The sequence below is a fragment of the Geotrypetes seraphini genome, chromosome 1, assembly GCF_902459505.1.
Source record: "Geotrypetes seraphini chromosome 1, aGeoSer1.1, whole genome shotgun sequence".
In the NCBI taxonomy this organism is placed as follows: domain Eukaryota; kingdom Metazoa; phylum Chordata; class Amphibia; order Gymnophiona; family Dermophiidae; genus Geotrypetes; species Geotrypetes seraphini.
Window position 1 is genome coordinate 485672005 of NC_047084.1, and position 18338 is coordinate 485690342.

Sequence of the window (18338 nt, forward strand, 5' to 3'; positions counted from 1 at the left end):
ATCGCCAAGACAAAGTGAGTCCTGGGTGATCGACTCACTTTGCCTTGGCGAGCTACTGGCGCCCCTGCCTCGGGCCCCCTGTCAGCTCCGGGCCCCTGAATGCAGGACTGGTAGTACTGCCCTGATGGTGGCCCTGCGGCACACCAGGCAACATCTCGCGGCACACTAGTGTGCCGCGGAACAGCGGTTGAAAAACACTGCCTTAGACTGCAAACTAGCCTTAACTTTCTATCTAAAGCCCATAGGCAGTCCATCCAACTATTTTTTTCCTTTGATCCAAACAGGATTGGGGTATCCCATGGCAAATGCAATCTACTCGCTAATGTGCTTATACCCAGGCTGGGCTAACTCTTGAAGGTCATGTCATGGCTCAAAATGTAGCCCACTTGAGATCAGCCTCCATTGAAAGCTGTTAATATGGTTTTTGGTCCACACATTCACATCTCACTACTGCCCTGTGCAAGATACCCGCTGTGACAGCTGGTTCGGTGAGGTTGTTTGGTGTTTAGAATCCAACTGTCCTAGGCCCAGTTTTGTTCTGTTCCAGGCTACACCTTCCAACCAGTTTTGTATCTAGTTTCACGTTAACTGACATCTTGGCCTCAATGTTTTGAGTCCCTATTATCCTAGCATTGTTTTCAGTGAGCCCGGTAGCTAGGATTTCTCACAGGGTGGATAAAAATGAATAATTTTTAAAAATTTTGGATTTTTATTTAAACTGGATTAAAAAAAAAAAAAATGCTTTTTTTTGAGGAAAAATCTATCTATTTAAGATAGTATCACAGATGCTTGGTTTTGAATTTCACAAAACTGTGAATTTGTGTCTGCAGAGGTAACATGCTGCTTCTTCACAGCAAAAATGTTATAAAATATAAAGAGTTGAGAAAAAGACCTTAGCCCTTTTGTTCCTTTGCAAATTGATATACACAGAATCAACCCCTAACCTCTTAAGTGATAAGGGCCTGATTCTGTATAGGACGCCCAGTCTCAGCAGCTGCCTAAGCAGCTTTTAAGAATCGCACACAGGATCGAAAGGGAGGAGCCTTACCAAGATGGCATCCTGAAGGATTCCTGCAGAACGCCGTCGTGCCCTTTTTCCTGACTTGATGCTGAAAAGGAAGTCTAAGACCCGGGTTTATCCAACGGAACCTAGGCCGGTTCCATAGGTATTGGGCCCGATAGATGCATTCGTCGAACAAGGCACTGGGGTAGAACCGGATGAGAAGTCCTCGGCTGGAAGAGGAAGTGAGACGGAGCACTCTCGAGCTTCCCTCATAGAAACATAGAAATAGACGGCAGATAAGGGCCACGGCCCACTCCAGTGATCCTCCCTATCTATCTTTGCGGATAGATCCCACAAGTCTATCCCATCTGGCCTTAAAATCCGCCACACTGGTGACCTCAATAACCTGAAGTGGAAGACTATTCCAGCGATCAACCACCCTTTCAGTGACAAAGAACTTCCTAGTGTCACTGTGCAGTTTCCCGCCCCTGATTTTCCACGAATGCCCCCTTGTTGCCGCGGGACCCTTGAAGAAGAAAATGTCTTCTTCTACCTTGATGCGGCCCGTGAAATATTTGAATGTCTCGATCATATCTCCCCTCTCTCGACGCTCCTCGAGTGAGTAGAGCTGCAAATTCCCCAACCGCTCCTCGTTCGGGAGCTCCCTGAGTCCCGAGACCATCCTGGTGGCCATTCTCTGGACCGATTCCAGTCTCAGCACATCCTTGCGGTAATGCGGCCTCCAGAATTGCACACAGTACTCCAGGTGCGGTCTCACCATGGATCTATACAGTGGCATAATGACTTCAGGTTTACGGCTGACGAAACTCCTGCGTATGCAACCTATGATTTGCCTTGCTTTGGATGAAGCTTGCTCCACTTGGTTTGCAGACTTCATGTCTTCCCTGACAATCACCCCCAAGTCTCTTTCTGCTTCAGTTCTTGTCAGGATCTCGCCATTTAGGGTGTAGATCTTGCATGGATTTTGGCTTCCCAGGTGCATGACTTTGCATTTTTTGGCATTGAAACTGAGTTGCCAGGACCTAAACCAGTGCTCCAGCAGAAGTAAGTCATGCACCATATCGTCTGTCATTGCTTTTTTGTCTGATGTGCTTTTGCTCACTACATTGCTCAGTTTGGCATCATCGGCGAACAATGTTATTCTACCTCGGAGCCCTTCTGTCAAATCTCTTATATAGATGTTGAACAAGATCGGGCCCAGGACGGAGCCCTGTGGCACTCCACTTATCACCTCCGACATCTCGGAGGGGGTGCCATTCACCATCACCCTCTGAAGCCTACCTCCAAGCCAGTTCCCAACCCATTTGGTTAATGTGTCGCCCAAACCTAAAGAACTCATCTTGTTCAGCAACCTGCGGTGTGGCACGCTATCAAATGCTTTGCTGAAATCCAGGTAGACGATGTCCAGGGACTCACCAACATCCAGCTTCCTCGTCACCCAGTCAAAGAAGCTGATCAGGTTGGATTGGCAGGATCTCCCCTTAGTAAATCCATGTTGGCGGGGATCCCGCAGATTCTCCTCGTCCATGATCCTATCCAATTGGCGTTTGATTAGGGTTTCCATTAGTTTGCTCACTATTGAAGTGAGACTCACTGGTCTGTAGTTTGCCATCTCCATCCTGGAGCCTTTCTTGTGTAGTGGAATGACGTTAGCCATCTTCCAGTCCATCGGGACGTTACCTGTACTAAGGGAGAGATTGAAGAGCGCGGATAGTGGTTCCGCCAAGACATCACCCAACTCCCTGAGTACCCTAGGGTGTAGGTTGTCAGGCCCCATTGCCTTGTTGACCTTGATTTTTGACAGTTCGCAGTAGACGCTGCTGGGTGTGAACTTGAAATTACTAAACGGGTCTACTGATTTAATCCTTGTCTGTGACTGAGGGCCGATTCCCGGCGCCTCGCGGGTGAAGACTGAACAGAAGTATTCATTTAACAGTTGGGCCTTTTCCGAGTCCGTCTCTACATGAAGCTCAAATAGATAGACCAGGCCAACCTTCATGATTCCTCATTTTCCTTTTCTTTGATTACTAACTTAATTTGATAATTCCGTTCATTTCAGGTTTTCCTCCGCCATAGATAGAGGACTAATTTATGGTCTAGGTATAATAAGATGTTTTCTTAATTGTATTTGAAAATTTCATTTTAAATGTTTCTGTTACCTAGACTGTTTATTTCTGTATATGATGTATTTTTGGATCATGTTAAATTTGAAATTTAATAAAAAAAAAAAAAAAAGAATAGCACACGGGTGTCCTATACAGAATCATGTCTGTCCTAATGGACAGATGCCTAATCCCATATAATTCTGCCTAACCACCCCGATTCTCTAACCGGCGTATGTCACAGGTGCTGGTTAGAGAATTGCGTTGCCACTGAGCTGATCGCAGCAATGGAATCTCCCTGCCGCGATCATCTCAGCAGCAACCTCAGCGGCAGGGAACCCCCGAAACCCCCCTTCCCCCACCCGTGAAGTCGGGTGGCAGGAGGGATGCCCACTCCTTCCTGCCACACCACCCCAAAGCATTCCCCCCGGAAGCATCCCTCAGCAGGAAGAGTGTCCAATTTCTCCTGCTGAAACTCCCCTGAAACACCCTCCCACCCAACCGCGATAGGCAGGAGAGATGGCCACTCCCTCCTGCCAGAATACCTCCGCCCTGGCAATCGACTGACCCCACCCCTCCACCAACTGACTCCCCCCACTCACATGGTGACCACCCCTCCACCCAGCAATTTCCCTAAAGGGAAGACCACTCCCAACTCCCCCCCATATCTTGTAAATAGAAAGTCCAGCTGGAGGAAAGCATACACCCTCTGGCCAGCAGGCCCGCCACTGGAAAATGGCAGTCCTTCCTCTTCCCAGTGCATTCTGGGATGCACCAGGGAGCAGCCTAAGGTCCTGATTGGCTCAGATCCCTAAGGCCCCTCCCACAGGAGGGGCTTTAGGTATCTGGCCAATTGGAGTCTTAGGCCCCTTCCAGTGCATCCCAGAATGCACTGGGAAGGAGGCCTAAGACTCTAGTTGGCCCAGGTACTTAGACCCCTTCTATGGGAGGGGCTTTACGCAGCTGAGCTAATCATAACCTTTGGCTCCTCCTTGGTGCATCCCAGAATGCACCGGGAACGCAAAGGCCCATCATTTTCCAGTGGCAGGCCTGCTGGCCAGAGGGTGTATGCCTCCCTATGGCTGGACTTTTTGTTTACAAGGTATGGGGGAGGGGAGTTGGGGGTGGTGGTCTCCCATTTAGGGAGAGTGTGGGGGTGAGTGTGGGGGTGTTGGTCAGTCACTGAGTAGGGGGGTGTTTCGGGGGAGATGTTATGGCAGTAGGGAGTGGGCATCCCTCCTATTGCAGTTAGGTTGGGGGGGGTGGAAAAGGGAGCGGGCCTACATTTCAGGCGCCTATCGTGGCCCTAAGGAGACACCTAGGGCCACTTAAGCTCGCCTAAGGCCACTTCCATCACATTGATGTGCGTACATCCATCACATTGATTAGCAATTCTAGTCCCTCTACCTTAGTTTCACTGTTCTTACAATTATCCATACATAACTTAAAGAACTTTAAATAAATAACTCTCAAATTTAATTTTTTGTTAGTTTTGCAATTTTATAATTTCAATTATAATGTGTCGCGAAAAACATTTGCTCGGTTTAGTGTGCTGGAGCTAAAAAAGTTTGGGGGACACTGGTATATGGCAAGTGGTACATTCTCTTTAAATGTGAATACACTAAAAATAAAATTACTTACGTTTGTATTGGCAAGATTTTGTTTAAACACCTACAACCAACTACTGTTGGTTGTAGGTGATTAAACCATCTTGTTAAAATAGTTTGAACTTATAAACAAAGAATAAAAATCAGAGCAGGCGTACAAGGACCATTCTATTATACCTCCGAATGTCTTCACTGCTTGCTCCACAGCATTATTAACTTGTTCCTCATCCCTCACATCAACAATGCATGGTAAAGCTTTTCCTCCAGCTGCTTCAACTTGAAGTTTAAAAAGAGAAAGAAAAAGAAAGTTATTCCATCACATCCTGGACTGATAAACTAATATCAAATGCAATACAATGAAGCTATCTATAATATCTGGACAGCAAGGCTTGAGGGAAAGCAATGAATTAAAGACATGAGGCATAGGTTACAGGTTGGTACTATACTTGAATTCAAGATAATACCCATGCACATGGTAAAAAAAGGGGCCTGCTAAAGCATTATTCCCTTATTTTTGCTCTCTAAAAGAGTAGTCTGGAACCAAATGTCTTTAACAGAACTTCTCTTAAGACCTGAAAATCTTTTCTCCTGCACAACACACAACTCTCTTCTGAACTCACTACTTCCCAGTTTCAGAATACAACCATAATGAAAAATTTGAAGGGTAATCATTCAAGCACCTGCACAAGATTTAACCTGAGTTGGATAACCTGGACAAACCTGGACATACTGAACTACCTGGTGGAGAAATACCTTGTGTATGTTGGACACTACAGCCATTTTAACACATATTTTTTCACAGTCTAAAGCAGCCTTTCTTTACAAGCTAACCAGATAGAACAGCATGTACTTCGCTAATCTATGAAAATGATACTCCTGCTGGCCTAGTTCTTGTCTTCCTAAGGAGGATACTTCTCCAAGGTTCGGTGACCATTGTTCATTTGTACTGAGCTGTTATCAGTGCCGTATGACATATGCAAGGCACCATGAGAAGCCATAAACCACCCATAACAAGTAACAACCCCTGAAGGATGAAGGGGGAGTAGGGATGAGGGGGCTTGCTGCCTGTCTCTAAAGCAAGCCATGGGATCCAGGCATGGCCAGGATGCTGGAATGTCACCCTTGCATCTTTGTTTCAGTTTGCTGCATAAGACTGTCTACAAGGACACCATCCTGAAGACATACAGTGTTGTATAACAAACAAGTCAGCCTCAGCAAGATGATAAGGATTCAAGACATGGACAAAAGAAGTTCCCGAAGTGCCCTCTGTTTCTGGACTGCTAGGGCCCCTCTCGTGGGGGGGGGGGGGGGGAAGTGAGAGAGGCGTGGACTGAGAGGAGGAGTTAGGTATACATTATTTTATGTACCAATAGGGGATTACATAACCAGAATTCGGGGATGGACTTTTTGGAACAAAGGAAGAATTGCTCTGTATAAAGAACACGTGCTTTTAGGTAAAGCCAGAGAGAGATTCACTTACTTATGCTACGGGGATCTGCTAGCCCCCTGCTAAGCATCTTCTCTCCATTGCATATTCTGAATTGACAATACATTTTTCTGATATGTCTCTGCTGCTGTAATACTGTAAGTTTTTATACTAACAATAAACGAATATTGTCTGTTTTGGAAGTTACAATGCCGTCTCGTAGTTATTCCAATGAGGTAAACAAAGCAGCCTTTACTTCAAACCTTTCTTAATGTCTTGTGTGTCTCAGTTTCTAGGGATTAAAGCTTAAAATATAGAAGACAAATCAGGGAGTTTCCTTAGGCCATTTTCCCCCTCCTTTAAAACTAGCAATGAATCGATTGAGGTGACAGGGTCAAATCAGGAAACAAGAGAGGAAGAAGCATGTGCAGCATGCTGCATTTACAGCCTGCTAAGGGTCCAACTTCAACTCACAGAGAATGTTCAAAATGACACGTGAAACAATTGCAGACTTGACAAGATGGCACCCTGATCAATAGCCTCCTAATCTCCGGCCCCGAACAGGGACCCTAAATTATCCAAGGATGCAACTGATCCTCGAGATAATAAAGGCATGGAGGTGACTTCCAGTCCTCCTCCAAGAGGTCACGTGACACTTGGAGCTGGCTTGTTCCGAAGAGAAGCCTGCTTGGGATGGAACTCTCCCTGTTCTGGTGCTGGCATGCTTATGGGCAGCACTGTGCTCCCTGGGCAAGTCAAACAGGCTCTCCACAAGAGACTGCACCATCACATGCATCTTCTGAGCAGGATCTCTTCCCTGTTGGCTGGGCTTTTTGGCGTTCTCCCGCCCTGGAGGATTTTAAAGAGGCTGAGCCCAAAGCTCCCGCCCCCTTCCTCCCATACTCCACAGAACATGGCCGTTCTTTTGCCAACAAAACTGTGCAAAAAGGGCATGAAATAGGGGCAGATTGGCCTGAGGAATCCATTACAAGTGATCCCTGGTCAAAATGAGGGTTTTTGAGGCAGATAGAAGCTTTTGGGGGAAAAAAAAAAAGATAAAAATCCAAGATGGCTGCTGCCAGTAAAATTGCACCAAAAACAGCCCATGGGCACTTTCCTGAAATAGAAAAAAAATTCAGAAAAAGGTATCTTAAGAGGTGGGAAAACCTAACCCCAGAAACCCTCATATCTATCTTTTCTGACCCCCCCCCCTATTTCCTCTTAAGGAATAATGGGAGTACTCACTGTGGCTTCTCTGGTGCCTGTCAGCTTGTAGCAACCTGCCTGCAGAAAAAGGATTTCTGCCTCAGAAACTGCTGGAAACAAATCCACCACTGGAAGCTTCTGGTTGCTGGTCAGGACTCTGACCTAGGACTCCAACCCCCCAAAATCCACGTGGCGCATCGGGTGGGGGGGGGGGGAGATGATACACAGCTTGCTCTCCGATACTCAAAGGGTTGTTACACAGGGACACCATAACTTGTGCTCAAGAATCTGATAAATCAGCAGGTGAACAAGCTCCCAGGGGAACAGACCCTGAGCTTTTGATGGATCACAAAGCAGGCTGGCTCCACAGAAGAAATTGGCCTGCGAGTAGCAGCCCGCTTTCACAGGTTTGTGTCTATTCCCTAGCAGAGTAACCCCAAGAAGGGGACCTCTGGGCACCAAAGCCACAAGAAAAAAAGAACTGACAGACAAAAATACCCGAAAATAATAAAAAGAAGCAGAGTAAATCAGAACACAGCTTCTCAGTTTGCTTTCAGAAGGAAAATCTGAAGAGGGAGCTATTCTCTACTCGTGAAGGAGAGGAGTTGAAAGATATGAGTGACTTCCTTATGCAAAGTTCGCGACTAAAGGAAGACAACTTCAATACAGAATCCTATGTCTTTGCAACAGAAGTGTCTTTTATAAATGACCTCTGAAAAGCTGCAGAAATTGTGGCTATAATGAAGCTGTGGACATTGATACCCCCTGATGAACAGATGTAAGTGTTCATACCCAAATTACATGCAAATGTGTATACTTTTATAAAATACGCATATAAACCAACCCCTCCTCCCCTAAATACACCTATAACCGAGTTGTCTGAAGTATGCACATTGTTGACATTACATATACTTTTACAAGGATAGTGGCATTTTACACATGAAAATGCCTTTACAGAACTACCCCCTTGAAGGGAGTTATCAGTGGGAGATGCTTCTGTATTACTGATTCAAGTCCTTATTCTTTTCACATTGGATTATTTCAACATGCTGTTATTGATTGCCAGAAAAACATTTAAACACTGTCAAATCAAAATACTGCTGCCAGACTGATGATTCACACTGATCATCATGATTACACCATTCTATATTGTTGGCTTTAAACAGGCTTTCAAGTCTGCTATTGTGTCAGATTTCAAATTCTACTACTAACTTTTAGAGCGTTGCAAGCTTTGGCTTCAGCCTATCTAAAATCTCAGCTGATGTGGTAAGTCTTTGCCCATCTAAAGGTCAGCAGATGAAGATAAGAGTACTATACCGTCAGCCAAGGGACAGTATACCAAGGGACCTTATACCAAAGACAAGGGATTACCATTTCAAAACATAACTATTAATTTAAAAAATAATAAAGGTCTGAATTTTTGACCTAGCATTTAGGGACAACAAATTTATACTATAAATATTAGGGATTCAGCCCATACCCTTTTGGTGTTAGCCCAAGGTGAATTACATTCCGATACAGTTCATAGTCATTCGCATGCGATACACCAGCGCGCCAACAATCAAACACAGACAATTTGGCGCAAGACACCAGTGCGCCACGGGAAAACTTACTTTTAAAGAGCTCCAAAGTGGGGTGTGAGTGGGTGACCCCCCCCCCCCAATTTACTTCATACTGTTCGTGCTGCCATTGGGGGGGGTTGGGGAGTTGGAATCCTCCATTATAGAGAAAACGGAACTTTTTCCGATTTTTTCGGGAAAAGTTCAGTGCGAACAGTATGAAGTAAAGTGGGAGGATTCCCCACTCACACCCCGCTTCGGAGCTCTTTAAAAGTAAGTTTTCCCGCGGCGCATTGGTGTCTTGCGCCAAATTGTCTGCGCTCGATTGTTGGCGCGCTTTTGTCCTATCATCTTCCGATACAGTACTATGCTTCACTTTGGTAATTCCAGAACAGTAACTTAAAAGTAAAACTAGGGGGTCCTTTTACTAAGGTTCACCAGCTGTTTTAGCTTGCACTAAGCACTAACGCGCCCATAGACTTATAATAGGCACATTAACATTTAACACATGCTAAAACGCATAGCGCGCCTTTGTAAAAGGACCCCTAGATTTGAATTAGAGAACACATGCACATAGAGGGTGATCTCATAAGTTAAATCCCTTTGAAAGTAGGATAAAAGTTCATTCTGTAACAATGCCAGCAAAAAAATAGAAAAGCTACTGTACTTTAAAATGCAGCTCCCTGCAGGCAGCTGAGATAAAAGACTACAAAAGAGTAGACATAAAAATCTGTAGAAGAAAGGTCAGAGAACAAAATAAAAAGTTAACAGAGTCTTGGCAATAAATCCCGCTCACCCTCATCCCCCCCCCCAAAAAAAAATTGCAGTAAGTTTCCAACAACTTCTTTAGGAGCTCTTCATATTAGGAAAAGATCGTTCTGCTTAAGTGAGCTAACAAATAGGTATTATCAGAAGGGACGTTTAATCCCATCAGAATTCTCAGCTCTTATGCAACCATGAAGCAGACTGATAACGGCAACATGTGCATCTCCACTGACACACTTTTTACTTCTGACAACTGAAGGGTAAAACTTAGCCCATCACCATTCTATGATGAATAAACCTTACTCTCCTCAGCAGCTGTATAGATTGTGCCTGGAAGTTTAGGGTGGGCATGGGCTGTCTTGGCAGCAATCACTACATTTGCACCATCCTTGGCTGCCTTCAAGGCAATTGCTTTTCCGATGCCACGGCTTGCACCAGTGATAAAGAGAGTACAGCCTGCCAGCTTCCTAAAACAAAAGGAAGGACAAAACTGGTCACAGGTGGTAGAGTTTTAACATAGTAACCAGCCTTAAAATTTTGAAATAAAGCGAGTAACATCAAAGAATTTGTTATTAAGATCAAATACTGTTCATCTTTAATATTCTTTCCTCTGCTAGGATAAATTAAAATAACATCTTTAGACTAATACTGTATATGAAAAAGTCATATACAGCTTTTCATTTATTATTAAATCCTAATGGAAATCCAGCTTTAGCGAACAAAAATTATCTGTTCTGTTAAAATGCCTGCCTATGTATATATGGCAATTTTGTTAAGAGTTTAATTTCTGAAAGAGCAGCTACAACAGTATTCTAGCAAAGTATGCTAAGAGCACTTTATTTCAAGAAAAGCTTGATGCAGCCTGACTTCAGCTTATGCCTGCATCAGGGCACATGCATATGTCCAATAGTTTAAGTATCACGCATCCAAAACATAAATTGTTCTCAAAAAGTGATATCAACTCGTTTTCAAGTCCTAGCAACTTGATGAATTACAGATCTAAAGAGAAATCAGTTTTGTGCTAGTCCAGTAAGGTCCTCCAGAGTTATCCCCATGGTTGTTTTAAACATGTCCAGCCATCTGATTGCAAATCGTCCTCTTCACCTGGTTCCTTCGATCTTCCCAAATATAATGTCCTTCTCCAATGAACTTTCTCTTTTGACAGTGTGACCAAAATAAGACAGTCGTAACATCATCATTTGGGCTTCGCGTGATATAGCCGATTTGATCTCTTCCAGAATTGATTTGATAGTTCTTCTGGCAGTCCATGGCATGCATAAAATCCTTCTCCAGCACCAAAGCTCAAAAGATTCAATCTTATTTCTGTCATGTTTCCAAAGTGTCCAGCTTTCGCATCCATAATTGACCACTGAGAAAATGAATGTGTGGACAAGTCTGATCTTTCTTTGGAGCATTATTTCCTTGCCTTTGAATACTTTGTCAAGAACTTTCATTGAACAGTGACCCAGTGCTATTCTAAGGGGTATTTCCTCCATGCTAGTTGCTTCTTTGTTTATGAAAGAGCCCAGGAGATTGAAATCTTTTATAACTTATACTAGTCTTATAGCCCGTTACATTAACGGGTGCTAGAATATATATGTGTGTGTCTGTCTTTATTTCTTTCTCTCTCTTCCTTCTCCCTTTGTTTTATCTCCTCCCTGCTAGAATATATATCTGTCTGTCTTTCTTTCTGTCTCTCTCTCCCACTGTCTTTCTTTCTGTGTCTCTCCCTGCCCCTGTCTCTTTCTTCTTTTCTTTCTGTCTCCCTCCCTCCCACTATCTGCCTTTCTTTCTATCTGTCTCTCTCCCTGCCCCCTATGCAGCAGCATTTCTCTCCCCCCTCCACTTCCCTGTGCAGTAGCCACATCAGCATTCCCACCCCCTCCATTTCCCTGTGCAGTTGTGTCAGATCCGTGAGGAGGAGTGAAGTGGCTTGGAATTGAGTGTGCTGAATCCTAGGAAAGGTGGCAGTTGGGTGAGTAAGTGTGCCAGATTGGGGGTGGAATGGGAGCAGGGCAGTTGGGGAGATACAGTAAAAAAAAAGTATGCTTATGGGTGAGGGTAGAGTTTTGAAAGTGGTCACTGAGGGAGAAGTTGGGAAACAAATGAATTGGATGGGAGGAGGAAGATAGTTTTGGTGTCTGTCAGAGCAATGGAAGGAAAGAGCATTTGAGTGAATGTCACAGCAGTCGAGGATGGGAAACAGTTTTGAAGTGTGTGTGTCACATGGAGCCAGGGCAGTAGAGAATCTGGGTCAGACTGAGAGAGAGTGTTTGATCAGGAGTAGTGGTTGGAAAATAAGTGTGGATGGAGGGATTGGGAGAGTGTGAATCAGATGGAGAGAGGAACGGAATTGGGTTAGTGGGAACATTAATTAGTGGGAGAGGCAGTAAGGAATGATCAGTGAGTAATAAATGTGTAGTGGGAGGAGGGGAGGAGTCTCGGTCGGAAGCATACTGGATGAGTGTGAAGGGAGGTATTTGGGTAGTGAATGAGCCCTGTCAATTTGAGGAGAAGGTGAGGTTGGTGTTTATGCTGCATCAGCCAAGTCCAGCAGGTTAAATCTCCGAACTGAATGAGTCGCACTGTGCTTTCCTTCAGAAGTTGTTCTGCGGGGGAGAAGGGGGAGGGAAGCACAGGGGGAGTGTCACATGTCTTTCGCTGGCCTCACACTCCAAGAGCCCCCCCCTCTCTTCACACGCATTCGGAGACCAGTCTCTCCTCTTCCGCTTCTCCAACCCCCTGCCAGTCCAGCGCGTCTCTCCCCGTCTCCTCCCTGTGCGCGCACGCTCACTCTCAGGCCTTCCCACCTGACCCTCCCACCGCCGACAAACCTGGGGGCTCCAGCTGCGTAGGCAGCACTTTAAACATGCTGCTTCGCGGCCTTCTACTGGTGATTTCCTCTGCCGCGTCTGTCTCCGATGATGTCATCAGAGACGCGGCAGAGGAAATCGGCAGAGAAGGGCGCGAAGCAGCGTGTTTATACTGCTGCCTACGCCGCTGGAGCCGGGAGGCGACGGAGAGGGCAGGGGGTGCTAGTGGCCGGCAGCCGCCGCTCCGCAGGTGGAGAGCAGGGAAGGTCGCGCATGCGTGCACTTGTCTTGCCTCGCGTGAGGCCAGACCGTAAGCCGCGCATGCGCACTTCCTAGCTACAGCTCACGGAAAACGGACGCACGCATAGGAAGTGCGCATGCGCGGCTTACCATTTTATTATATTAGATTCTATTACCTTCAAGCTCAAAATCTTCATCATTTTCCATGTTCATGACCTTCATCTTATTTATTTAATTTGTTTTCTATCCCATCGGCCCAAAGAATTCAGAATAGGTTACAACAGGGGTGCCCAACATGTCGATCGCAAAGGCAAAGCGAGTCGATCCCTGCCTGTCAAAATTAACTTAACATGCACAGGAGACAGCGCAACGTAAAAACGAGTGAACGGCGAGCCACAGAATACACTACAGCACAGGTGCGATGCAGTGTTTTAATTGCTGCTCCCGGTGTTATCTTCTGGCCGGCTCCCACCTCCTCACTGCCACAGTGTGCACAAAGTTGCGGGTGGCAGCTCCTTGCACGTCCTGCACCTCATCCAAAAGCATTCCTTCTGTCATTGCGACGTCAAAGAGAAGGCTTCCGGTTCAGGCACAGGATGCGCGAGGAGCCGCCGCCCGTGGCTTTGTGCACACTGTGGCAGTGAGGAGGTGGGAGCCGGCCAGACAATAACACCGGGGCAGAAAATTAAAACACTGCATTGCACCTGTGCTGTAGTGTATTCTGTGGCAGTAAGAAGGAGGGAGCTGGATAGAAGATAACACCAGGGGCGGCAATGAAAACACCGCAGGCCACATAAAATGGCCAGGCAGTAGCTGGCCAGAAGGTAAGACACCCGCCAGAGGGAGGCACAGCATGGAGGGAGGGAGACTACAAAGATAGGGAGAATTATTTTATTTTCAATTTACTAATTGAATTGTGTCAATTTTGAGAATTTACATCTGCTGTCTATATTTTGAACTGTTCAGAAAGAAATGCATTTGTTTCTTTTTCTCTGGGATTGTACTGAATGCAGAGTTTTGAATCTTAGGGTTTCATTTGTATATATTAGTACTTTTAGTTTGTGGTCCCATATTTGCATAGGGGTTATCTGTGTTCTGGTAGGCATGAATGTTAAGAAGCATACAGTGTGCTTTGTGTAGTTTAATTTTGTGGTTAACCATTATGTGCTGTTAATAAGATTATATTGTGGGTGTATACATGCAAAATGAATGGAAAAAATGGTGTTACAATTCGTACTATTATGGGGGTGGGGTCTGGGATGGAGATTGGGTAGGATATGGCCCACGACTTCACCTGTGTTTTGGATTTGGGCCCCTTAATGTGATTGGGTTTGACACCCCTGCACTACAGTACAGGTTGTGTGAGTAGATCGCATGTCATTAAAAAAATAGCTGTTAGCAAGGCAAACAATATATATTTTAAATATAAAGTACACTCGGTATATAAAAATGTTTAGCATTTTTATTGTTGGTAGATCATTTTTTACTTGGTTATTTTAAAAGTAGCTTGCAAGTCAAAAAAGTGTAGGCACCCTTGGGGTTACAGGTTAAACATACATAATAAACAGTTAACAGGTTACAATTTGCACTGGATTTGCCATAATTTCAGCACAAGTTTATAATACAAATTTTTATCCTAACTTGACACATACTAGGGGTCTAATACTAATATACATAATATATAGTTACAGGTTACAATTTGCCATTGTTATCCTTAACTGCAAGTTTTCCAATACAAGTTTTATCCTAACTTGACAAACAGTTTACAGGTTAGATTTGCCATAGTTACAGTGCAAGATCTTTCAATACAAGTTTTCTTTACATGACACATACTGGGATCCAGTTTCAATATACATTTCTTTGTAGTCCATCAGACCAAATTGTGCAAAACACATTTAAGTAACTCACAAACTATTGTCTTTCAATGACCTTACTTTAGATCACTCAATAAATCACTATATTTATCACATCATTTTCCAACAACAATTCATTTTTTAACATTATTTATTGATTTTTTGTGAATTTTATGTTTCTTTTAAGCTTTTATATATTGTACCTGTCAACTGATATGATTATATGTATGTATTTATGTAGACCCCTGACGCAGGACATGTCGAACCATAGACCATATCAGATCCTTCAATAGAATCTGCTTTTTGATTGCTCAGAATTTGAAGGCCCCTTGTGCTTACTTTACTCCTCTCCAGTATCCCCCATAAAGGAGAGTTTCCCCCACCCCAGGGTACTAGTAACACACACAACTACTGCAAACAAAATACATCTTGGAAATAGTTAAAATACACTTACACACAAACTTCTCCAGAACCTATGATTTATTTTCCATCTTCAGTGAAGTGCCTATATCAACTTATTTGTTCCGACTGCTCAAACAACATCTTGAGAATCCAACCTTAATATTAATTCTGACCTTTCCTCCCTCTTCTAGCATAGACGCAATTCGGGGTAGATATGAGGGGTGTCATCCACTTCAAAAGCTGTGGTGTTAATGCTCAATTGGTCACCATTTCACCACTACCAGTATGGTTTTCTTACCCTTTGCCCCCCCCCCCCCCATCTCCTCCCAAAAGGAAGCATGAAAAGTATTACTTGTGGCCACCACTGCCTCTTCCCTCCTTTGCAGTCATTGCTACTTGCTGCAGGAACGGATATAAACCAGAGAGCCTCCCCTCCTTCCCCGCTACTATTCTCTTCGAGTCAGAATCAAACCGGGATCTAGAGGATCTCTAAAGTGGAATAACTTAATATCCGGCTGAATCGTTTTTTTATGCAGCTTCCAAGTCTCTAAGCACTTTCGAACACTTTATCTACTTCTCTGGAATCATATGTCAAACTATCACATCCGAGTCGCTAAAAACGGCCCAAATTAATCTTACCCGGTATTGGGCAACATATCTTAAAATCCAGAGGTGCAGAGTAAGAGCTGTGTAACAGTAAACAACAAGGACTTCAGTGCTCTCTTCGGACACCTTTGCTCTACTTTCCTTTCCAGTTTCCAGCACACGAGACCTGACCTAAGGGCATATAACACTCGGCCGTTACTGATGACGCAATACGGCGAGGTGAGCGCTGACAGCCAACCATAAAAATGCGCGCGTCCAAGCGAAGAGGGCGTGGAAAACTGTACCTGACGTCAATCACCAGCGGCAGCCTCAATCGACGTTCCTGCCAATGACAGAGTTACTGGAGCATAAATATAAACCAATACAAAAAAAAAAAAAAAAGGAAGAGGCGCAGAAAGAGGTCGGGCGGGGTGCGCAGCTGTAGTTAGATTTGCGAGCTCTCTATTAGAACAAAAGTACAACCCATGGTGCCCATCTACATTGTGTCTTTTATTGGGAATAATTTTATTTCCACGTCCTTCCACAGATGAATCCAGAGTCGTATGGTTTATGTCCATCTACCAGAAGGTGGCGATAGAGCCTAGAAGTCTGCCATATAACCTCTAACAGGACTGTCCCGAGCTAAAAACAGGCTCCTTGCAACCCCCCCCCCCCCCCATCTCCTATCCTGCCCACTGCATGGCAGCCAAGCAGGAAAGGCAGATATAGTTTTGACACCTCCCCCCATGCCCTTGTGCCCTGTGGGCCACACCGAGGTTGCTACAGCCCTGGCCTGTGCAGCAGCCTCATTTACAACATTCTATCTAGCAGGTAGCTGAACATACCTAATAGCTTGTGCGGCTCTGAATTGATGTGGGCTACTGGCCTGTGCCTCAGGATCAGTAGAGGCTTTGGGGGTTGAGTGGCTTTTAGTGGGCTTGGGTGAATACCTGGCGGGGTCAGGTCCTTCCCCTTACTCCCCCTTCCTATGTATGCCACCTGCTGTGCTCCCTTTCAGCCAGAAATGTCCTGCCTTGACTGAGTGAATTTATTTATTTAAAAAATTTCTTAACCCACTTACACTTAAGCAGCTTACAACATACAGGCATAATGCTACCTAAAAAAAGACAGTGCAGTGGCTGAAGCCGGCTGAGTATGGGTGTGAGGATTTAGCACTACCTGGAAGCAGGGGAAGTTAGTGCAGATGATCCCTCTCTGCTTCTGCCAACATTTTTCAATTTCAGTTGTGATGACTACCCCTGCTGAAATGGTGAAGTGTTGCTCCCGTTGTGGCAATAGGAAGGCAGCATCGGGGAGTTGTAGTTTGTATATTTGCATCTCTCCCTCCAGAGATTCCCTCCGACCACGGTGTTAGCACACGGCAGCCTGGGCAGGTCAGCAGCATTATTGGGGGAACTTTTGACGAGCTCAACAATACTTCACGCTCACCACATGTTGGCAGTGGCCATCTTAGAAGCACCAACGTGGTCTTTACTGGCTAGGTTAATGGTGGATTCCCCTCCTAATGTGAGTAATTAAGAACATAAGAATTGCCATACTGGGACACACTGAAGGTCCATCAAGTCCAGTATCTTGTTTTCAACAATGGCCAACCCAGATCCCAAGTGCCTAGCTAGTTCCCAAGCAGATTTTATGCTGCTTATCCTAGGAATAAGCAGTGGATTTCCCCAAGCCATCTCAATAATGGCCTATAGATTTCTCTTTTAGGAAATTATCCAAGCCTTTTTAAAACCCCGCTAAGCTAACTGATTTCACCACATTCTCCGGCAACGAATTCCAGAGTTTAATTACACATTGTGTGAAGAAATATTTTCTCCAGTTTGTTTTAAATCTACTTACCGTATACACTTGAATATAGGATGAGATTTTTGGGCCCAAAAATGGGGGTCTCGTCCTATATTCAGGTCATCACCCAGTGACCACCCAACCCCTTCCCGTACTTGTTGCAGGCCTCTGCTGACCTGTCATATGACCTGACATATTAGAAAATATGACATATTAGAAAATTTCAGGAGATTTGGGAGCCATTAACAAAATATTGTAATGATTGAATATTTCTTTTTCTCTTTTTCCCTTAAAAATACATATCCAGGATGGGGGGAGGAGAGGGAAGGGATTTTTATTGATTTGAACATTAAATAAGGTATATAAGAATGGGGTTTATGATGATAGGTTTTCTGGAATTTTAAGAGTGTAATTGATTAGGAGGAGGGGGATAAAGTCTGATATAATGTTTAACAGAATATTAACCTTTTCCTATCGTGTGTCCCGGATGACGGGACATTCCAAAAATGACATAGACAGTGGATAAACAGTGTGTATGGACTAATAAAGAGTCAGGAACACAAAATATTTGAATTTACAGACTTATTTACATTATTTTTACAATAGCCGTAAATGATAACGGTGAATAATACAAAACTTTGCTAAAATAATTACGATTGGAACCAGCGTAATGTAAAATTTATTACGATATGAAAAGGTTAAGTGTTGTATTTGAATTTTAAATGCTATAAATCCTGTTACACTTATTGTAAGTTTTTAAAAAAATGAATAAAGAATTGAAAAAAAAAAGGAGGGCTCCCTCCCGTCTCCCGTCCCAGCCGATTCTAACCATTTTTTTACACACACACACATTACACACACACACATACACACGTACCTTTTCTTGCCTTTTTGAATCCCTGGTGGTCCAGCGGTGTATGAGCAGGAGTGCTCCTGCCCCACACTGAGAC

At 44.4% G+C, this 18338-nt stretch overlaps 1 protein-coding gene across 3 annotated transcripts in view; it reads right to left on the reverse strand.

Annotated features, from left to right (window-relative positions):
• HSDL2 (hydroxysteroid dehydrogenase like 2) overlaps positions 1-18338 on the reverse strand; it is a 112286-nt gene that overhangs the window by 90199 nt on the left and 3749 nt on the right. For 2 of the 3 annotated variants that reach the window (XM_033926133.1, XM_033926113.1), the window contains exons 2-3: positions 9993-10156; positions 4911-5009 (exon numbers count right to left, since the gene is read on the reverse strand). In XM_033926133.1, the coding sequence (XP_033782024.1) occupies positions 4911-5009; positions 9993-10156 (263 nt within the window). Of the gene's footprint in view, positions 1-4910; positions 5010-9992; positions 10157-15636; positions 15826-18338 lie in introns of those variants that run through there. The other variant, XM_033926123.1, reaches the window with a different exon arrangement.